The 24,459-nt window shown below is 42.1% G+C and overlaps 1 protein-coding gene across 3 annotated transcripts in view; it reads right to left on the bottom strand.

Moving 5' to 3' along the window:
- Positions 1 to 24,459, bottom strand: part of LOC119164555 (uncharacterized) — a 182,035-nt gene that overhangs the window by 148,590 nt on the left and 8,986 nt on the right. For all 3 annotated transcript variants that reach the window (XM_037416769.2, XM_075872610.1, XM_075872609.1), the window contains exons 2-4: positions 15,050 to 15,163; positions 9,216 to 9,300; positions 578 to 629 (exon numbers count right to left, since the gene is read on the bottom strand). In XM_037416769.2, the coding sequence (XP_037272666.2) occupies positions 578 to 629; positions 9,216 to 9,300; positions 15,050 to 15,163 (251 nt within the window). The remainder of the gene's footprint in view (positions 1 to 577; positions 630 to 9,215; positions 9,301 to 15,049; positions 15,164 to 24,459) is intronic.

Genomic DNA, 24,459 nt, shown 5'->3' with positions numbered 1-24,459 from the left:
ATCAAAGTGTTTTGCCCGATTAACATATTGGCAATAATCTTCAGTTCACTAAAAAGCTGAACTTTATATCAGGTGTTTTAAGAAATGTGTCCAAAGTTTTAAAAAAAGAGAAAAATCTGATCTCTGTTACATGGCTTCTTCACTGCTTCTTCTATATCTGCAGACATCTTAACACGGCATCTTAACACGGCATCTTAACAAGAATAGAACATCTTAACACGTTGACTGCGACAACCAGCCCAGCCCTTCTCGTCCGACAGTGTCTACGATCCACGACGCAGCCATGGCCCATTGCGTAAGCGTGGTGTTTCTTTGAACCGACTTTCTAAATGCTCTGTACATTAGCTTGCTAGCTCTTACTTTGTAACTTTCTTGGTCGGGCTCATTTCTGTTTGTATATACATTTGTTCGCCGTAACATTTGTGTTCTATTCCTTGCAGTCCTAGGCAGCGTCTCTGACAAACACAACTCAGCATTCTTCCCAAACTTTATTACATAACGGCAGGCATACTCCCGCAGGTATATCAAGGAATTTCTCAGGACAAAGGCAAAAAAGTTGCTAAAATTGCACGCTCACTTTTTTGAAGTCTTTGACGGTCTGAATAGACGTAGCCAGCCGCAGTGGTAACCTGGACAAGCGAAGAAAGAAACAGCGCTTGAGAAGAAATTATTAGGCACTCAGGAAAATGGGCTGCACTAAACAGCGATTATTTTGGCTAGGGTCCTTGCCTTCTCTACAGAACACACAATAAATGTTATCTATTTTGCAGCGGCGTTCAGTACACGGAATTCCACATTTCTTCCGCAAGTGTCATATTCGAGTGAACCGGGGTATCTTTTACAGTTGAGCCCCGGGTATAACAAAGTGCAGCAGATTGAATCGGCTGAGGTGGTAAGGCGTCAAGACCACTTTTGCTGTTAACAATATTAAACTCATTTTTTAACACGAAGGTATTTTATGCCTGGGTACACCACGGCTCCGCTGACGCACTTTCGTCATACAGGTACCGTAGAAAAATATATACTAAGAAAGTCCCGAGAAAAACAAAAAATGGCCCCGTATCTGCATGGTACACAGCAAATGTCGAAAGACGATAGTCTTGCATCGGGAGAAAGTGAATAAAACGTGTATTTGATGCTCTACGCAAGAAATTCGGGGAACTGTATTCTGGAGGCGCTGCGTTAGAGTGCCTCAAGCATGTAGCGGAGGATAATGAGTGCACCAAGTCACGTGACACGTGAGACATGAGCGCTATCTGGCAGTTACCCTGGAAAACTAGGCGCGCGCCATGCGTGCCCTTCTCTGAGGTAATAAGGTGTAGAACGCAAGGCAATGGGTAGAGGCCACCATTGTGTCGTCTAAGAAAAGCGTTGGAAACACTTGCCTTTTCGTGCAAGCGTTTAATGATCAGCGCAGCGTAATAAACGCAATGGTCCTTAGAATTACTTATGTATGCCTTTTATAGTAAAAAAATACACATATATCATATTGACTTGTTGTTATGGTGCCTCAGATATGTGCAATAATTGCTTCTTAATTGACAATCGCACAAGTATGAACACTGAACCTTCAGAAATATTGGTGGTCGCTGCGGAAGGGGTCGGCCGTTTGGGTATGGGCTGGTGCCAGTGCGAATGGGTCCACCCGTTAAGGGTGGACATACAGAGAAATGTACAGACAGACAGGCAGACAGACCCAAATTTTTGCGTCAATAATACCCAAGAAAGACTATCGTTTTTACGAAATATGGCAGATCGCACGTACTTCGGAATCGACGTTATGCGAAGCCTGCGGAGGGAAGGAGACCGTGCTGCAATTTTTTTATTGAGTGGCACGTCATGAAATGACGCTAAATATATGACCAAATGCAGCACGCACAGACATACGCTGAAGAGTTGTAGATATTTAGATAACCACTTGTTTGCACTTCGGCAACCATGTCAACAGGAGCATGCAGATTAACAACACCTGAAGCTGTTATGAAGCGCTGATGCTCGCGAAATGGCAACTAACCACAATTGGCGTTAACTGGACGTGATGGCTGTTTCTAAAGAGTATATATTGAATGTTTATAAAATAGGGTAGCCAGAACTGCAACCACTATTTACGTTTCACGAAGATTAGCGTCTATTTGAAAAGTAGTTTAGAGACCTGGTGTAGCTCTTAGGTAGAACAATTGACTGCCAACACAGAATGTTTGGGTTCGTTTCCACCTGGAACCCTGCAATTTAATATTTGCATTCGTGGGGTGCGGAAGGGGGGGGTAAACGCTGCCTATATTAGGTGTTTCTTAACACTGACAATAATTCAATGCCTTCGTGTGATCGATGCTACCGATGTAGGGTAATGCTCAACACTCACGCGTTAATTTGACGACGTGTGTTCTCGTCGTTCTTGGGTAGATACTAAGATACTGTGTCACATATTCGCGTACCATTGGCATATTCCCGCCTGTTGCTATGTGCCACTGTCTGACAGGAAGTGCGTGACGACGTACGCGACAGGATGTGACATTATTCAAGTTTGACCAACGCGTCATATTCGCTAAAGCATCTCACTCTTCCATGCTAATTTTGGTTCACGCCAAGTAAAAGGGGTGGCCTCGAGAGCACCCAAACGTAAGCGGCTAGATATATAGATACGCTCGAAGTCACTGAAAATCGATAAAGAATGCTTTGTAATTCAAAACGTCAAGGCAAATACTTGTCATGCAGAATCGAACCAGCAACCTCGTGATAGTTAGCACGCAGCGCTAACCACCGCGCCACGGAGCGTACGTTCTCTACAATGCTAATGGCAAGTCATTTATACCCCGTTTGGCAGTCCTCAGGACTTCGAAATTTTAGTGCGCTATCTTGGTCAGTGAGGAGATGGCGAGACGTGCTCGTTGGGCGCGCGGTATAAGTCGTCGCATCGATAGAGCGTGGTCTCGTCTGAGCGCGCGTTCATCAGACTCGTTATTCGGGAGAGGATGAAGGTCACTTCGCACACTGCCGCAGCAGCATTTACGAAAGGAGCGTGCTGCTCCCACACGACGCAGGAAGAATTGTGACAGTTCGCGCTTGTCCAGCGTATATTTGCCCCGCCATGGTGGTCTAATGGCAGAGGTACACGGCTGCTGAACCGCAGGTTGCGGGATCGAATCCCGGCTGCGGCAGCTGCATTTTAGGTAGCGGCGAAAATGCTGTAGGCCCGTCTGCTCAGATCTTGATGCACGTTGAAAAACCCCAGGTGGTCGAAATTTACAGAGCCCTCCACTACGACGTCTCTCATAATCATATGGTTGTTTTGAAACGTTGAACCCCCCATATCGGTACTGTGTATACTCGTGCGCTGATTTCGCGCGTCCTTCTTTCTGTTTTAACAACGCGCTTAAAGTGTCGAGCTGTGGCAGTTGTCAGTCCGCGCTCTCTGCGTATGGAAATTTCGTGCGTGCTTTGTGCTTGAGGTGTGCGCTGCAAGTTCTGAGCCGCTTGCCCTTCTTAACGTGATGTTGCGACTTGTTGCTGTTGCTGAGAGAATCCTCAATAAATGCACAACTACCTCACAAAAGACACGTTTCCCTTTCGTATTATACCGATTCCTACACAGGAAAATCAGCAACGTTTTTTTTAACATACATCCGTGAGCACATTTAACTCGAACGCTCCAACGCGTAGCCACGGCTCGATTGTAGTGCGGTCAGCGCAACCAAGCATAGAAAATGATATGTTTGCTACATTTAAGAATAGATGGGGTGCGCGTAGGTTTTATGTGTAAATGTCTGTTTCCAGCCTGTCCGACCGGTGGATTGAATGCACGCACTTGGTATTCCACTTTCGCACCGTTTCGCTCGTGGCTGCGTTAACACACGTGCGTCCATGGCACTCGTTACGTAAACTTATCTCGATAATGAACCATTGCTTCCGACACCTTACGCACCTTTCGAGTTACGACTCGCATATGCTGCTCTAAAGAAATTACATGTATGAGAATAAGTAGAGCAAACCGTGGCCATGTTATGGCGTTTTTAAATATTGCACAGTAATCAAATCTGAAATCATTGATATGTGGGGTTTGACGTCCTAAAAACACAATATGATTATGAGAGACACCGCAGTAAAGGGCTGCGAGAAATTCGACCACCTGGGCCTCTTTACCAAGCGCCCAAATCAGAGCACACAGGCCTACCGAATTTTCGCCTCCGTCAAAAATGGACCCGCAACAGTTGGCATTCAATGCCGCGACCTTCAGGTCAGTAGCCGAGTACCTTAGCCACTAGACCATCGCGGCAGGTCGTTGTACATTTTTTGATTCATTCATTTGCAGACAGGGTCAATTAAAGTTTTATCGCAATTTAGAGAGTGCCTTTCTGTTTGGTTCAAGCTGCACAAAAGATGTGGGCTTGGAGCGGAATGTTGTTGTGTGTTCTTAGCAAGAAAAACACATGAATACAACGCAATCAAAGCAATTTTCTTGCATAGTTATCGCATAAAACGTTAAACCGCAGATACGTTGAACCTCAGAAATTATTGCATGAAGAAATCTTGCACTCCGCGACCACATCTTCCGTGCGGCGCGACCTTAACAGGAAGGCACACACTAAAATGCACGAACAGCTCAATTCTCGTTGTCTTAAACTAATGAAACAACATGAACAACGCCACCATATTTCAGATTTATTTATTGTAAAGCTTTAACGAACGCATTCAATGCGCGTTCGCTTTGCTTTATATACATGTGATTTCTTTTGAGCAGCAGCTGCACATTCAAACTCGAGACCTGAGTAAGCTGTCGCATGCAATGGTTCGATGAACGCGATGAGCGCGCGACAACGTAGCCACAAACGAAACTCGGCAAAACAGGATGCCAAGTGAGTGGATTTGACCCGCCGGTCAGGCAGGTCGGCAACAGAAATTTAGTAGTGAAACTGACTCACGCTCCATCTACTGTTAACTGCTGCAAGCATATCATGTTCAACGCTTCGTGGCACTGACCTCAGTCTGAGCGAGCCCTGGGCAAGCGTCGGAGTGTTCGAGTTAAAGAGTCTGATGGCTGTACATGTCAAATCGCATTGATCACCGCGATAAAGCTATGATTTTATCTTATCGCACTATGTGATTTCATGACTCATTCTTACCCAGAAGGTGCATCGTTTGACAAGTAAAACGATAGTTCTTTTGTGAATTTTATACACGCTTGGTACTGCTTGTATAACATTTTTTCGCATTCGTCATAACGTTCTTGCGTTCTACCACTGCTGCTTTAATTCTTCTCTAAGTTTTCGCCGATCAGTTTGTTCCTGTCACATTTTTTCTTGATTATTCCGTAATGTTCCTTTCATATATATGTATCCACCTCTCCTCTGTGACGTCTTCAGGCCCTGAGAGTGCAACCATTAATAACTAAATGTATTGATAGGTAAAAATATATAAATATTAAACTTTCAAGAAGTCCTCATTGCTTAGAAACTATCAATACAATAGGACGCAATCAGACGCTGTTCGATAGCAATTTTACCCGCTGCTTCTAACCATTTCAGAGTGCCACTGAAAATGACTGTCGATGTACGCGCTCACTGAGACTGATTTTCTACATGCGTGAACGTTTGCATTGTAATGGCACACTACGTATATAGTCAATACAGAAAATGTGTCATCGCCAAATGAGTGATATTTTGAAATCGCAAATTATCGCACAGCCTTTGACGCACATTGAACAAATGTGTTTTCACCGTAGTCAGATAGCTTAACTGTAGATCAATTCGACTAGTATTTATAAAGATTGTGTGCTTTACACAGAAGCTGCTCCATTTATTTTAGGTAATGTTCTGGCTCCGCGATGTCACCTATGAGTGGTTATACTGGCACATATGTCCATGGGATTTCGCAGAGGTTCAGAAAGATTGCGAAGGGCTATGAAGCAAATCTTTTTTCTGCTCATGGTAAATTTGGAAAAGCATGTGACGAACAGGTGGAAGAATAGCCAGTTACGGAAGATCTTGTGTTTCGTCAGACATTGCACCCGTTTTGTACCACGTGCTTGTGATGTATTATATAACATTTCGCTAACTTGTGGAAAAAAGATATCGGACAGACTAGCACCTGCCTGAACGAGAGACTACGCCAGAACAACACATTAAAAGTACACATACTTAATTTTTTTAGAATCTCATTGACGCTCTCGGGTATGCAAACAACTGTTTCATAGCAGATGTCTTCTCCAGGCACATTCAGCGAAGCTCACGTGAGATCATACGTGTCTTTCACATTAAGAATAACCATGGCGGTTGCATATCCGCCCCATCTATCTGTCTACATGATGGCGAATTCAGTCTGCTCGAAAGAAAAGACAACGATCTGTAGTTAGGATGCATTCGCAGTCGCTCCATGTGTATTTATTTTTTCTGCGCAATAAACCCAATCGTTTCTCCAGTGCCTGTTAGTGTATGCCCTGATTTCATGTCTTCTATTTTCGCGATGTTTTAAAAATGTGGGTATCTACCTGCCGTCGCTCATGTGTGTATAGCTTCATCGGCGCAGCTTTTTCCTTGGAGTCTGGGGTGCAGCAAGTCGTTATTTTTCTCAGACTGCCCACGCTGGCCGCTGTCATGCATGCTGAAGCATTATGAAATGTAATGAGCAGCTACGATGTCCCCACTTTGACAGGACACGCATGCCTTGGGGTGCTATTAATTAGCAAAACACACAATGTTCCTGGGTCCTCCGTATGCCTTAAGGTGAGGCTCATATTCCTCGTGTAAGAATGATGTTGAAGCAATGCGCGCATGTTTAAAACCGCCGCCAATTTTACCGGAATTGGTGTAAGCCTGCCTGGAATCGGTGTAAGTCATGTGCTTGCCGTGGGCCGCATTCACGAACCACGTGTTTGAGACCCCTGACCTAGACCATATGATATGTGGTGAACCCTACTGATAAAAGAACACAGCATCTGCTCTGAAGCACAGTGCAATGAAAGACACCTGCAGCTGTCAAAGTTAGCATTCCAATCTTGTTTTGCGGTTGATATGGCACGAGTACAAATAGTTCCAAAGCAGCAGCAGGTGCCTGGGAGCAACGGGAATGTCAACAGTGTTGGTTACAGATTTCGGTGCACGTTAAAGAACCCCAGATGGTCTAAATTTCCGGAGCCCTCCACTACGGCGTCTCTCATAATCATATGGTGGTTTTGGGACGTTAAGCCCCAGATATCTATATAACAGTGTTGGTTAGCGCGAAACACTATGTCACGAAGCTCCAAGACGATGCGGAAATCACGATAAGAAAACGCACATTGCGAAGGTGGAATATGCACCAGCACGTGCACTTTGCCACTCAACGTTTTCAAATATAACCTCTGATGGTGATGTAGTCGTTGATATCGAGTTGACACGTCCCACTGCGTTATACTTCTGATCTTTACAGCCAACTTTTTGATACCAAACTGGCTTGCGCCATGCGACCTCTGTCTGAAGTGCTAATCAGCATCGCAAGTGTCCTACCTTCACAGAGTATAATGACTAACACCTACTTGTGAATACTGGCTTTGTTTCATTACGTTTCCAGTCCACATTATTGATTATCCGCTGAAAGTTTTACCTATTCTCATAAATCGAGTAGCCTCGTTGTAATAACAGACAGCCGAGCTAGTTGTTAAGACGTGGCGTGCCAACACGGACACGCGGAGGAACTCAAGACAGCACAAATTCCAACCCATTGCAAAGGTGCACCACGGGGAAAAGGAACAACGCACGAAAACGTATCCGCACGTGACCATTCAATTGGCGAGCCTATCAACCAGGCACCTGTGCTGGTCTACATAAAACATAACTGTAAAGGCATTTGATTGCATCTTTATGTAAGTCAATTTTCGGCGACTCTGGCATGTACTACCACTACTGGGACTGTGCCATGCACAATAAGAGGGTGACGAAGGTGCCACCCAATAATTTACCCCCCCCCCCCCCTTTGCACTCACGAGGTCGTCTCATTTCGTGCCTGATAATATAATGTTGTCATGCTTCATCTATTTAGTGTGCCCTTCGAGGTCCTGGACTTGTTTGTTCCTCCTAGTATTAGTTACGGCGCCCTCACTGACCGACCGTCATCTGTCGTCATCACGTGAGAGGCATAGTTCCATCGTTTTTCAACTTGATATGTACAAGGGTATCAGTCGCCCACGCTTCTAGTTTGATCGACTGAGTATGGTTCTATATCGTCGAGTTGCCAATAATCACTTGTTATATTGCAAGCTCTGTGGCCCCTGAATGGGTGGTGGCATCGAACTTCGACGTTCCTTTTAAGCCTCTCGTGGTTTCCTCTGTATGAAAGGACACGCCACACGAACGTTTGGAGAGAGCAACTGTGCAGAATATATTTGAATTTCTTTCCAAAGGGCACACAAATGCCCATTATCCCGATCAAGGTCCATCGTTAGCTAATAGCTAAGGTGATCGCTGGACCTCTGCCACGTACATACCGTGGAAGCATCGAGGCTGCTGCAGCTACCAGTGCGTTTGTTTTGCAGGTGATTGTGTGGCACGTGTGTGGAGCAGACGATATTTCGCAGTACGTGCGTCCGAGCTTTGTCGAACCACTTGACCAAGTCGCCTACACTACTACGTCCCTGCCGAACTTTGAACCCACAAACCAAAATAACAACATTGTCCACATAAATAAGGTGGCATTAATATATTCAGTGATAATGTAGAAATCTTGTTGTTTGTAATGTGTTACTACGTGTTACTTTCAGCTTTTGCAAACCCTTCCAAAGAAACGTGCAATCCACAAATATGGTGTCTCCCCTTCTTCAAGTTATTTTCAAGTTTTCACGCGATTCTTTATGTTTGTGCTTATGTCCGACACACATATACGCAATATATATATATATTTTTCAAACTATGGTACTCGAGTGCTTTGCGATCAACGCTGAAATAAAAAAATGCAACTTTAACCTCCAGGAATTGAACCCGGGATCGTTTCTTAGTAGCTCGAAGCTATAAGGACTAATTCGATTCGATCCGCCGAATATACGGACTGTCAAAGCAACAAAGGTGTCTGAAGGTAATGTGCATGTCCAAAAATAGATGCAACTGCAAATTTCGATATTAAGGAGTTGCTTTGCAACACAAGCTGGAATGAGGGATCACAACCCTGTGCAAATTTTATTTACGCATTTAACCATGTATAGTATTACGAGCTATCGGATGTAATAAAACGTACTTTGCGTCACTTACTTGTCCTGCTTTTTCAAGCGCAGCATGGCGAAAAACACATTCCAGTAGTCTCGGCGCAGGCTACCAAGGGGAGTATTTTTTTGCACTGTAAAGAAGAAACATTACTGAATAAAGTCGAACTCGCAGTTCAAGCAGTGTCTGAGTTTTAGTACTATTTATGTGTGAATTTCGTACAAGTTCCTGTTAAAAGACAACACAAGGATACTATTGCAGTACGCAAGGCCAAGTTCAACTTCGCCCGAAACCTGCCCACACTATTACTGCAGAATCATGCACTAACTGCAATCATGCAATAACTGCAACACTTCAATAACCCTGCAGAATCATGCAGGGTTATTGCAAAGTGAGTGCCTGTTTTCAATTCTGATTTCCTTGCATACAAGCGTACGTTTCAAATTGTGTGTATATTCATGGGCTTATGTGGTGTGTACCTTTTATGATTCCCAAGGTAGACGGAGTGAAAACGACAAAATGTGCGGTATTATCAGTGTACGGAACAGAACTAAACTGGATGTAATAATTCCAGGTCTTTGATGCATCTTCACGGAGGCCACAAGACAAATTAACAGGGCAAAATGAAAAGATTTCAGCGGTCATTTTTACAATACCACGAGCTGTTTCCAAACGTCTACGCTCTGATGCCACATGGAACCCTAGAGACTGTTCCTAAGAGGTTGCTTTTAGCAAAAGGGCCCCACCCAGCAATCAATTGCTTCATTATTATTATTAACTAGTGTACCTCTCCCTCCTAAAATGTTCAAGCAGCTTGGAAAGTCCAGCCGCAGCTGTGTGCGTCAAAAAGGAACCTATTAACCGAATTTTAAGCTCTAATAACCGTAATAACCGAATGGTCAACTAACTTCTTAGTTGTATATTGTTAGTTTTTACTCGTCCACAGCACAGGGTTTCCAGGTTACACACAGTGCAGGCTTTCCCAGGCGGTTGTTCAATGATGCTGCCATCCAATATTGAAGACTAGCTTTTGGAGACATATACCTTCGCTTATTAGGCTTATAGTGTATGGACAATGAAGATAGAATGTAGCGTCGCTTAATATTTAGCAATAAACTCCACTTCTTCAACTGTCTTCTGTAATAGTTCGTCCTCTTTACCACACTAATAAGACGACACCAAAGGTAAGTGCGAGTACATGGGCAGCACTGCTCGTGTCGTCGTAATTCTCTCTTGTCTTTCTCGTGCAGTCAAGAAGTCGAACAGTAAGCACGAAATGGGCCAAACGGAAGTTCTCCTGAAGCATGTACACTGCAAGGCTGCGATAACGAATTCGAGTGATGTCGAAGTAGAACCTCTGTGTGCAACATCCAAAGTTTTGAAAAAAAGCAATGAGCTTTTTGGAAAGTAGCCTTATTATTTTATTTTTCAAAATTAATTGATTTCTTTATTTGCTTCACCTAGCCTTTCACACAATGTTTTGCTTAGTGACGCTGATTCATGATAAGTTTATAAGAACTGCCAGATTTTAGCAGCATCGCTGTTCCACTGGTGCCTTCTTCGAGTGAGGATTTATCAGGCTCAACATCTGAAAAGCTGCCCAGGTGAAGCTCTGGGCCATCACAACGCACTTTCAGTTGATAAGCGACGTTCGTCAGCCTGGGAGAGGTGGTGTGGCATGTAGGCCATGAGATCTCTCATGTGTCGTGGACCTCCTAAAGTGCAAGGCATGGTTTCAGTTCTTGTGAGTGTGTTCATGACACCTCATTTGTGATCTAAAATGAGAATTGTTGGAGGAGTTTACTCTTGATAGTCACCAACCGAGACTCTAAAGAAGCTGCCGGATGGATGCTGATTTCAAAGCCGTATACAGGTGTAATGGCGTAGTGATTGGTGAGGAAGTTCCCGCAGGATTAGTGTATGCCACCTTTGTCGGCATTTCTTGTGTACTTGAGTTGAAAATATGACCACTCAGTTTGGGTGGAGCGCTTGGGTTCTTGTCCTTTTCAGTGCCGTTACTAATGGCACTTTGGCCATAGCATAGCGGTTTCCAAATCAAGCTCTGATGCCGTGCTTGTGGTGATGACAACCCTTCCATTGAATACGTGCACTAGTAAAGTACTGTCTCTGTGGAGAAGACCATCCGGCTGATTACTCGAATTGTAAGGCAAGGTCAAAAGAAATTGAGCTGCTAGAAAAACACTTTATAGGCAAAAATGTTCATGACGAGAAGCCATTGCTGTTGTCAAGAGTCGGATCTTCGCATATGCTGGTCTTGATACAAGGTAAGATTATTTGAATGAGGCAGCACGCTTGCAACTTGTTGAATCAACAGTTAAAAACGCAATGTCGAAGGCGCTGGATCATATAGTCAGAACTGTGGGTGTGTCTCCCAAGTGTTTAGCGCTCAAGTGACGCAGCTACTTCAAAATGCTGCAGCACCAACGACCAAACTGACAACTTGCGCAATAACATCAGTAGCAGCAGAAATGTCTAATTCAGCGCAGCAGCGGGAACATCAGGGAGATCAAACGCCTACTTTATCGGAACCTTCTACCTCGATTCAAGTAGTATTACTGGATAAGATGGAAATTAGCCATGATAGCAGCTGTCAGGAGAGAACTGTGTATTGCCTATTTATCAGGTAAATCCCGACGTAGTAGCAATGCAAGACACCTGACTTACGCCATACAAAAATATTGTTTTCAATATTTTCGGATATTTATGGTGCAGCCTTGCTTTGTTCAGACCCCCAACAAAAATTATTACATGTAAAGTGAACAGAATCACTACTGCACCAGAAAAACATTTCATGTGTATCACTGCTTTCATATAAATAGGAAAGCGTTGAAGCGCACTTGCGCTTGTTAAAAGTGAAGGCGATATCAATAAATATTTCAAACGTGCATGTATTCTTTATCAAGAACACAACAACAATGCAGTTGTTTTACCAAATATATCAATCTTTCAACCACGCAAGTATTTCATATACAGCACACTAAATCAATGCAGTTGTTCGTGACTAGATGTTGCGATACGAATTCAGATATTTATGTCAGTGGTCACCATCAGACGTAAACTGTCAGACGCCACTTTGAAGAGAGGCACACGCTTTGCAAAGTTCAAAGCTAGAACGGCAATCTAGTACAAAACACATTCTAGCCAGTTCGAGAACTTTTCAAAAAATCGAATTTGAATAGAATAGTATTAAAACTACGCCAGCGAAAAAAATCCGGCATCAAAACAACGTGGTCACACATGCCCAAACAGAGACCCAGAATCAGCAGCATGCACGTTTCTGTCGAGCGTGTTGCCAAGACCGAGGCTGACTCCGCCCGTCGTAGCGCCATCTAAGAAGGCACCGATGAAGCTCGGAGATAACTGATAACGGCCCAAACAATATCTGTACGAGCGAGATTTCACTTTCAACGCATTGCTGGGAGAGTGACAGCACCTGCATATTCTCACACCATGGTCAGGTGTCCGTCGGAATTCGTGCACTGCTCTCTCCCATAGCAACAGCTGCGGGCGCACGCGCCCCTAGCAACCGGAGCCCCCACTATGTGTCTCGCCGTTGGCTCTCTCTCCTCCCAGCGCCTCACTTTCCCGTCCGCTCGAGCCACACTCTCCGACGGTCACTGCCTGGGAGCCTCTCGAAAAATTCCGAATAGGTGTGCCCGAGACCCCGCTGTGAAACGCCAACCCCGAGCCGAAAACGCTGTTTGTTTTGTTTATTTCATAGTATTTTTAACTATAAATACTAGCTACTAGAGCTGGAAACGCATACCACGTTTCTCGCGACAAGAAAAAAAAACAAAAACAAGAGACCGCGTTTGGCGAACTGCGCTATTTGCGGCACGGTGTAAGAAATAAAAACAAAAATAATTTTTCTAACGCTAGGCTTCCGCGTGCGAAACGACTTTATGGATGCTACACAATGCATTCACATTCCTCACGATTACTTTCGGGGATGAGGGAACATTTTTTTTTTAAATTTGTCGTTCCGTGTAAGTTTCCCTTAAAGTGCTCTTTGTTCGTACTTTCGATCGAAGCCTCTTGCTTTTTAGGTGGCTGCTTTATTGTTTGTGTTGCATCATTAAGTGGTTTAAGGCACGCACTTGTGCATTCACTTTTTCAGGTGCATCTTCGTGTGCACATTCCCTGCGAGTGGCATTTGCTCAATTCTTGTAATCAGACAAGAACGTGCTTGCTTTCACTTGAAGTATATTATATTCTTGGTACAATACGTGAAGCAACCTGTGGCTATGTTTCTTTTTTCAGACGCGTCTGAAGACGTGTTGTCAGTGCTTGAGTGCAAAAGTGGTACTCTTGCAGGGTGCTGTATTGCTCTGAAAGTCCCCCGCTCAAAATATGCTGAACCAGTTTTGAAAAAGCCCGTGATAAGAAAGGCTCATTTAAGAGAAGTATTATCTTCAGTTCGTTTCAAAACGATGCTGTGAAAGAAACGCGCACGCCCGTCTTGGTGATCAAGAGGTTAAGGTTCTCGGCTGCTGAACCGCAGGTCAGGGAATCAAATTTCGGCCGCAGCTGCCACACTTCCCATGAAGGCAAAACTGTTTAAGGACCATTTGCTTACATTTAGCTGCATGTTAAAGGACCTCAGGTAACCATAATCGTCAAACTACTCCGATATGGCGTGTATCATAATCACATCGTGGTTTTGGGGCATTAAACCCTATCAATTTTTATTATTATGAAGTAAATGCGCGCATATTTCTCCGAAGCAAAATGTCACACTTGAGTACTTTTTCCTACAATTGAGTTCGAACATGGGATCAGCGCCTTCCTGGTATTGTCGTTCTATGAACTTTAGGCGAAAAAACGCATATTTGGGCGTGGATGATGATTGAATTCCGTGCTATTTTTGAGAACAAGACAATAACCGGAAGGTAAGCAATTCACAGTGCGAATACGAATAGCTCAACAGCGCAAAACTCATTTGGCCTGGATATGGAAAAATCAATTCAGCATGTTTTCACAACGTAAATATTTGCCCATGGAAAGGAAAACCACTTGACGCCAGCCTTTTAAAAACACCAATGTAGTATCGATTCACTTATAAAGTTCTCATTAGCTGATTTAGACTTGCCATATTGAACACAACTGATCAGGAACGTCAAGTCTAGATGTTGTTTGAGTTGTCGGCTGATTGGTCTTCGTGGCGCGACGTGCTGCTCTTGTGGTCAGTTCTGGTGGCAAACAACACATAAAGAAAGATTGTCGTGTGTTGGAATCCCGTACCACGTGATTGTTGAGTCAAATGAAACGATATTTGTGTGCATTTGTCAAGGTCTATTCAGGATCACTGTATAAATTAATTTACGAATGTAACTTTATGTGAATATATTTCGCAGCTACCTAAACACATGGACTCGTTACGTGATCTCATGCTACATAACGTTCTATTATCGCAACAATTTACAAATGAACGGAACTTGACGAAGCAATAGTGTTGACTTTAGCAGCCTGCGGTAAAGGAAATGAAAGTAGAATAAAAGAAGGTGTTCTTAGTATACGTATTTTTTATAGAATTATTTCACCTGCCGAATAGAGACAGCGCCACGCACCCACACATTGACGCTCGATAGTATTATCCGCCTCCAAATAAAGTTATTCTTACTTTTTGGACTCCCTCACAGGAACATAGCACATACCAGCATGTTTGTTAGAAACTTCTCAATCACACTCAAACACACACACACAAACACACATGCACAGAGAGAGGATCCATTCAGGGAGAGAGCAGTGCACATCAGAAACAACGCAATCTGTCATAGAAGGTCCACTACATGTGTCCCACAAAGACCATAGGTGCCGTGCTAGTGCAGGCCGTTGAGAACAACCAGTTTACATAAGTTTACCATTGATTCCTTTTCGGAAGATGAGCTCCAGAGTTGTGCAGAATGGTAGGAGTAGTTCATTGGTGTCATCGATGTTCAACACCAGACAATGGCGACGAAGGTCGAATATGTGGTCTGCAAGAAATGTGGTGCGTGCTTGAATCATTTGCTCAACGCACTGCTTATCGTCAGAGGTTCATGTGGTTAGTAAATCACACGTGTCATTGAGATAGCAATGCACAAAGTACATTGTTCTTCGTAGACCTTTTCCAGGTGTGCTATACTAAATATGTTCGGTAACTAAAAAAGGCAGTGAACGTATATAAGGAAACTACAGTTACTTGACGTGAGTGGTAGTCCAACCGTGAGTTGGTGTGTTCTTTCTCTTAGTTGTGTGCTGTCTTTTTCGTTACTCGTAAGCATAAGCCAACAAAGCAGAATTACAAAAAGTACTTCCAACTTCGTTGTTCGGAAAAGCTAACCTTGCCTTTGTCACGAGCTGTCACAAGCTGTCTACCAAGTTTATTACGTCTGCCCCACAAAAATTTTGGAACTTTTTGAGCAAAAAGACCAAGTGTGTTTAACAAATTACACATGAAGGAGAAACTATTGTCGACAAGAAAACTATTGCCAATCATTTCAATTTGTACTTCTATAACGTTTTTTCTGCCTCTAACGAGCCACTGGACCAATTTTCTCGAAATAATGACGCTGTTCCATATATTTTATCTTTACTCGGTATTGTTTCGTTGCTCCTGAATTTGAAAACTAAAACTTCGACCGGTCCTGACCAAATTCCCAACACTTTTTTACGATGATATGCCATAATGCTATCGGAATTCCTTATAATCATTTTCCGCGCTTCCATCCATTCCGGCCGCTTGCCTCGTGACTGGAAATTGGGACGCAATGCTCCAGTGCACAAAAAGGGTGATAAAGATTTGGTGTCAAACTATCGTCTAATAATTTCTATAACGTCTTCGTCTTGCAAAGTGCTTGAAGATATCATAGCTAAATTTAATATAACGTTTCTTAATGAAAATAACATACTTTCAGATGTTCAGCATGGTTTCAGGAAAGGGTTTTCCACAGAAACTTAGTTAATTTCTGTTGTGCACAGTTTTTCACAAATTTTAGATAAGGCAGGCCAAGTTGATGTCATCTTCTTGGATTTCACGAAGGCATTCGATCTTGTTCCTCATGATAAGCTTATTCAAAAACTGAAAACAATTGGCCTTCCAGAATTTATAATTTCCTGGATTTCTTCCTATTTGTCTTAACGCGTTCAGTTTGTAAGCATTGCCGGTAATTGCTCTGACCCGCTCCATGTAACTTCTGGGGTTCCCCAAGGGAGCGTACTTGGGCCTTTATTATTTTTAATTTATAATAATGACATTGTTGATACTGTTTATTCGCCGATTCAGATCAGACAGTTTGCTGATGATTGTGTGTTGTTCAATGAAATAACTTCCTATAACGACCAGGTCTTACTAAACACTAACCTCCAAAATATCTTTGCATGCGAGCAATGGGAGATGAGGTTCAACACAGACAAAACCGTCTTTATGCGAGTAACCAACAAAAAATATTTTACCATTTACATATCAATCTGTTATTCAGACACTAGCTGAGGTTGTTGAGTATAAGTACCTTGGTGTCACTCTAACAAACGACCTCAGCTGGAATAAGCACATCTCTAATATTTGCGCATCGTCTTTCCGTAAACTTGGTCTTTTGAGACACAAACTAAAGCATGCTCCTTCTACTATAAAAGAACTAGCTTATTTGTCTGTTATACGCCCCTCATTGGAATATGCCTCAATCGTCTGGAACCCATACACAAAAAGAAGCATTGAGGCTCTCGAACTAATCCAACGCAAAGCGGTACGTTTTATTTACTCCAAGTACCGAAGAACTGATTCCCCCACAAACCTTATGAAAGAAAACAGTATACCACACTTGAAAAACTTCGTAAAACTCACAGGCTCAAACTTCTTTTTCTTTCAAATAACAACAAGCTGTCAGTAAACCGTGATTTGTGTCTGAAACCGCTTGCGACAAGACAAACCCGGCATCGACAAACTCATTCATTAACACAGTATTTCGCCAGAACAAACATTTTCAAATACTCGTTCTTTCCTCGAACCACAAACGACTGGAGCTGCCTATCTCAATTGTTAACCAGCTCTGTAGAGGCACTTGAGCGTATCTAACCATGACCTATGTTGTTGTATCTTTTGTATATGATGTAATTTTTTTGTTCTTGCTGTTTTACACCTATGTGCAATGTTATGATATTTGCCCCTCCTGCCAGGGCCCTTAAATGGGTCTGCAGTATTTTGTAAATAAATAAATAAATAAATAAATAAATAAATAAATAAATAAATAACCTGGTGATGAACGTACCGATTAGTGGAAATGCAAAGCGTCACCATTATTTTGCATCTGATACAACACCAACAAGAAAAGACAAAGTGCGTGAAGCCTCGGACATTTGCTCTAGAAACTACAGCGTTTTGTTCGCACAAATTTGTCAAATTTCTTCACAAAGAAACTTGGTATAGAACATCAAGACAATCTTGGCGAGTTTTTTTTTTGTTAAAAGGGCCCTTTCGTTAGTTGTTTCAATGCAGAAAATATGAACAGAAGCCACGAACGATTATCAGTGAGTATCCGCAGAGAGCAACATACAGGCATTACACAACGATACTGCGAACGCATCATCCACATCTGAAGAATTAAATTTAAAATCACTCACAAACTCACACTTGTGCTCTGTAAGATCTAATTTTCAGAATAGCAGAGCTATTAAGTTCAATGTTTCATCGACTTGCAAGACACATACTGGTTGCGCTTGATCACTTGTCGAATTGTGTAAAGTGTGCTGCGAAAGAAAAGGCATGGATGGGATGTTAAATTCAACAAAAAGAGTCGCATGTCCCAGATATATAACCAACTTTCTCGTTATAGAAGGGATATAAGTGAACCCATATAATGTGAGTGTAACTGCATATATAGAATATTTTTGTTTTTGCCCAGCCAGTTTGCCTTATAAATTTCATTTCTGAGCAACTACATTTGACACCTCTTTCAACTTACTGAGCTTTATTCTTTGCACTTGTTGATGTTTTTTGAGTGCGCAAATGTGCCCGATTAGACACATTGGTAACGAATTCTGTAGGCTTGGCTGTATATGTATTAAGAGTGTGTTCTCTTCACTGATGAGTGAAAATTTCACATGGCCCTTGTCCTGAGACACATTTTTTTCGTAAGAACCCGTGCATACAGAAATTTCATGGAGTACTCATGCGCAAGTGAAGATTAGAGCCGGGAAAGTAATCACTTTTTGTTGACAGCATTCATCCAGGACGTGATTGAGAGAGTGCGGATTCGGGACCACTCAAAGCACCGAAAGGCGGCCGCAACAGTTGAGCAATGACGGTGCTGCCACCAAGGGTTATCATGTAAAACGCACATCTTTCGATAAAATCCACCATTTAACAACAAAGCTATTGCCTTCCCCCCCCCCCCACACACACACAAAGATGAACAACGTGCACCATGGAAACAGAGTCAGTGCTTGGAAATGCATTGTCTGAAGAGTAGACATCGTTTTTTTTGAGCACAAGCTGTTGGGAAACAGATCGAGGCCTTACGCCATCAATTATTGAAGGAATCAACGTTGTGACGACTACTGAAGAACATCACTCCCTAACCCTGTTGAAGAGGATCATTAATTAGAAAACCATTTGAATGAGCAGCTATAAAACTCCGTCTACGAATACTTCAATGTAGGTAAACGTGAGGCAATGAGTCGGGGGCTTGCCGCTACAGGGTGAAATCATGGCCCACGAGTCACCGAGGTTTCGAGGCGTGGTTGCGTTACAGTGTGCGTTACCGTGAAACAAAAGAAAGACCCAAGTTCGACTTTCCGCAGTTTGTCTTTAAAAGTCACTTCTCAATTGAAAACACATATGATGGATTATTTGGTGCGTAACAAGTAACGAGGGCTCAATTACTTTGAGTTTTGCGATCAATCTGCCTTGTTCCATCAGACTGTCAGTGTGTAATCACTTATGTATTCTGCCCTAAGAGATTGCAGTTAGTTTACTGCGATCAAATGCGGTCATGTCAATCATGTCATTTTTATTTTTATTTACATATAATGCCACCCGTGAAGGTTATGGCAGAAGTGGGCACACATGTAACAAATACATAGAAATCACAGATTAGAAAATGAGTAGAAAAGAAGGAACATAGTAAGGAAATATACATCAGTATAAAGTGACATTTACCAAGTCGGAAACTGTTAACAAACTAACTTCTGCATGCACGTAAAAAATGCTCAGTCATGTGGGGAAAAACTGAATTTTAATGTATTAGTGTGTCAATCGAATAATAATTAAGGCTTGGTAAGCTCTGGTCGATGGAAGGCAAGCAGGTCTTAAGGGAAGTGATCAGAGAGGTAACGATTCGAGTATTATCAGAAGTTCTTCCATTAAGCTTCAGAAATTTATCTCAGTGCGCCGACACGAGAAGATCAATGTGTTTGTCTAACAGTGAAGAACTAGAAGGTGACACATAAAATTAGGCCTTACTTGTCAGCAACAGGTCGTCTAGATTGCGAGTGCTTACGGAGACAATGCGCTCGCGATCAAATCTTACATCGGTTCCACAGCCGTGGATAATCACTTGTCATTTCAGTGCACACTGGGCTGAAACGTCCGCCTTACGGACAAGAAATTCGTCTTGTTTGATTGAAAGATATAGTTTTGTCTGTCGTGTGATATGTCTCTACTAATATGCGTGGATCTGCGTGCATTCGCTGTCTGGATTTTACGTTCGTCTCACGTTGTTTAATGGGATTTTGTGCCGCTTTTCGAATGCGGAAGCACAAGACCAAACGCCGACTTATTTTATATTGATGGTTTCATTATCTTGAAGTCTTTCAGGGCTTTCGGCTGCCCAGATTAGAAAATCGGTAAGACAAGACTGCTTTCTTTTATCGTCTAAGATTTCTGCATCGTCTACTTCACTGCGTTAAAACTGTTACCAATTGTCACGACTGTTTCCTAAGCGTGTATCATAATTTTTTCAGTACCTGTTTTTGCACCTGGGAGTAATAGGTTTTTCATATAATAATAATAATAATAATAATAATAATAATAATAATAATAATAATAATAATAATAATAATAATAATAATAATAATAATAATAATAATAATAATAATAATAATAATATTAATAATAATAATAATAAAAATAATGAAATTATTATTATTATTATTATTATTATTATTATTATTATTATTATTATTATTATTATTATTATTATTATTATTATTATTATTATTATTATTATTATTGCTTTTCTTACGCGTTCTCCACTGCTGTTATTCTAAGAAGGCTTCCAACCGGTCAAGCTTTTCAATACAGCGGCTTTGTTTTGTTTTTCTGTTTTCCTACAATATATGACACGTTCCCAATTAATGGGTATTGGCCAAGATTGCGACGTTGAGGCTTTTAAATGTTATTTTATAAATAGTAAGCGATTTGGAAAAATAAAGAAATAAAATGTCAATAATACGTAATACATTAAATTTTAACTGCAAGCATGATGCTTTTTAGCTTGTATCGCAGAGTTCCGCATAAACCTGATGAGAACATTTTTAAAGAACTCAGTTAGGTTTTGCATTGTTGAAATGACGAAGTATTCTAGCACCAGATTAGAATAGTACTTTTTGAGTATTAGTAATTACACCCGGCATCAAAGGCATCCATGTGGCAATAGCCTGAGGCACTGAAGCTTAAAACAGTTTCCTGTGATACGGTTAAACCTGATTTTGAAAATGGAGTAATGAGAAGCTGTAAAATCAGTGCATATCGAGAGCAAATCAGTTAATAATAATGACCTGTTCTTATCCATTGGAAGTTTTCTCAGTGCCATGATGACATTCATGAGCTCAACTTCAAAAGCAGAAGGGAAATCTGGTAGCTTCACGGCCAATGACCCATCAAGTGACTCGAAGACTATTCCTACGCCTGCCCTTTCCTCATTCACGGAAGCATCTGTAGCTATTACGTTACAAGTCATTGTATGCACCAGGAAATCTGCTAACTTGTTCTCTAAAAATTGGCGGGAAGATTTCATCCTATTCTTACATGAGAAACTCGATGGTTCGAGTTAATAGACGCAATTATCTCTCTGATGTTGATATTTATACTTTGTAGTTTTTTTGTGCTTAGATTATCTGGGACGTGTGAAAACGTGGAAGAGCGAAAAAGAACGAGTCTGGGTCACTGATGAAAATATATTCAGATGCTCTGGCTGACAAGCTGTAACATTTTAGGAATGTTTGTACCGTTAACAAACGGAGTCGACAGCAGCTTCTTGTGACGACTTCTTTCTTTCTTTGAGTTCGTCCAGGTGGCATATTCTTTAAACTACGAACACGAAGCAGAGCTCCCAAGTAAATTGTTCAATTATTTTCCAGGCTGCAGTTGGCCTGAGTAACACGAAAAGTCGACCGAAATACTGTGTGAAAGACGTAATTTATGAGAATAGGCGATGCCTAAGTGCTCTCTTGATTGTACCAATTCCTTCCGTAAGAAGAAGCACTAATCAAATCGAGTTATTCCACAGTTTCTTCCCACACAGAAAAAAGGACTCAAATAGTCTCCAGGATAGTCGCGTTTTTTAGAACGTAGAACCGAACACATGGACGCACCACGTGCGGGCCTGGCGTGTCTTGCAAGTCTCGCCCAATGATGGCGGCTGATAGTGACGGGCAAGGAGGAAAAAAAAGAGGTGTGTCTGAGTTCGCAGTCGCCAGGATTTTGTTTCCCGGCGTCTGTCAACACGAAGACGCTTAAACTCCTACAAAATTTGCACAAAAATTGAAAACTTTTTTCTCAAATTTGTCTCTTCAAATATTTTTCCAATGCAAATAAATGTGTGATTTCAAACGGACGCTATTCCTTTCTGCCAAGTTGGACGATAGTTCTGACGACGGGCTCAGTGACCGACAAAAAGGCTTGCCAGACCCATGTGTCAACGGTGGAATACTGATGACTATCGAGCCTTACCAGCGGGTGTTAGTGGTAAGAGGCTGCGAACCCCTGGGCCCACGACCTTGCTGCTGCAGGAAAACCATTTTTGAATTTGCGACCGTTCTTGGCACAAACATCATTTATATCCGGTGAAAGAAGTCACGCGCTTTCCGAAACAGATTTCGTGAAAATCTGATTGGTGTGTTTTTTTGCAACCCAGTCAAGTAATGCTGCTGCTTCATAATTTTGAGAGCACGTTGAATGAAAATAAATAAATTTTATGTACCAGTTCTTGTGAACGTGATGGCAGTACGGAAGAAGTGCGAATCTGTTAAGGAGCAATACGATCGGAGTAGAAGATGTCGATGCGAGAAAACTGGCAATTTTTTGTCACCGCAAAAGAGATATTTTACCGTTTAAACATCATAGAAAATAACGCCAACACTGCAGCTGTACGGCCGAAAGAGATAAGCGTCTCATGCTTTTCTATCACTTCTCGTGCTCACTTTGTTAATCTGTGTAGCACTGAGACTTGCTTCACGGAGTGTAAGCTACCTCTGCTCGTGTTTCCTTATGCAGCAATGAGACAGTGTTATTATTTATTAATTTTTTTTTTATTTGTGAGACCTTCAGGGTGCATTTGTACATTATCGAGAGAAGGGGCGGAAATATAGTTGAACAAGTAAATATAGCGTTATGTAAACATAGTCCTGTATTTACAGAACGTAATGCAGGACTATGTAAACAAATTGACTGTTCTGTTTGGCTAACCTTGAATCGCATAGCTAGTTTAAGTAGCGCTGAAACCTGCAGTATGAGCACCAAATGCCTATCGTAAACTGTATTAAAAAAAAGCAGTGAAGATGGCTGATTGCAGCTGCTTTTTCGCAAGCTATGTAAGATTTCTCCTGGTTTGTCTTGTTGTGTCAGAAAAGTCTTAGGATTTCGCAAGTTTTCTAACTATCGGTTTGCTTTGTGAGCAAAGCACGTTGTTGAAGTCTTTCAAGCTCAGTAGTGTGGTAATAACAGTAATAGGAGATAACACGATCCCGTTTCGTGCTCTAGGATGTTCAAGTACAATATTCTCGTTCTACTCTTCTTATTTCGAAACATTCTGAAATGCCCAGCACCGTCTTCGTCATCCTCGTCGTCATCATGGTAGTCACAGTATTAGTAGTAGCAGAAGTAGCGATAGTAGTAAAAGTAGTGGTAGAGCACAGCGCGACGGGAGGCTCCCCAACCTACTGTGTGACGCAGCAGCTCTGCAGCCGCTTTGCCAGCTGTCACGTGATCTAGAGGGTGGTGGCCAGTTTTGGGCTGGGCTACGTGCCGTGACGTCGCTAGAATCATCTCAGAATGAAGACGGTTCCTACCGCTGTTTGCACAAATGAAAACGTCTGTACATGCCTCCAGTGACTCGAGGTCTCTTGCATAGTAATTTGAGTCACGAAGTCACAAGAAACAACAAAGTATCGCTAAATTGAGACCTGAAAATATCCTTTTGGAAAAGTCTCCACGTTTGAACAACTATTTCCCCACACGAAGCACAAAAGAAACGATCACGCTTTGCCGGGAAGCTCATCTCACTGTCAGGCCGCACAAAAGTAATGGGCACTTGCCCGCCATTAACCTACTTGTGTCGTAAGACAGGCAAATCACGGCAAAACATGTCCCCAGAATTATTTTAATACGAACAGCAATTTTTCATTATAGTGCTCGCTTAATCCACCTCGGTCCCTCCGTCTCAACACATTTAATTATATTTATTTATTTATTTATTTACTTATTTACAATACCTTACAGACTCCTTATCGAAGCACTGTGTAAGGGGCGATACATGGTAAATTATGTCATGTGATAAATATAGAAATAGATGAAATGAAAACGATACAGTCTGGAAAGCGCACTGTGATGTAAAGGACTGCCAGTAAAGCAAGAGTAACACCCCAGTAGAAAAACTAAACAAAGGAAGAGCGTGCACGGAACACAAACTTAATAAATATGAACAGTCAGTGGTAGAAAAATAAAGAAATTTTCGTGGCATTTACAATATTGCAATGTGACATAATACAGCGTTAAAGAATTTAAAACATAACATAACACATCTAGGGAGAATAAATGAGAAATAACTACGTAAGAACTAAATGTTCGAGTAGGCGGTAGTGAAAGGCTTTGCGATTTGTGGTCGAAGCGATATCGCCAGGAAGGTCGTTCCAAAGCTGGATGGCGTGTGGCAGCGCAGAACAATTAAACGCCCTTGTATTGCTGAATATGCGCTTGAAACTGTCCTGATTACGAAGCCGCCTAGACATGCCCAGTGGGAGTTTTCAAAGGAAAAAATTAGGCCTGGTGTTTCGAACATAACAATGCAGCAGGCAT

This window comes from Rhipicephalus microplus, chromosome 8 (genome assembly GCF_043290135.1).
Source record: "Rhipicephalus microplus isolate Deutch F79 chromosome 8, USDA_Rmic, whole genome shotgun sequence".
Lineage (NCBI taxonomy): Eukaryota > Metazoa > Arthropoda > Arachnida > Ixodida > Ixodidae > Rhipicephalus > Rhipicephalus microplus.
The sequence above is the reverse complement of the archived record's forward strand: the minus strand, read 5'-3'. Positions and strand labels throughout refer to the sequence as shown.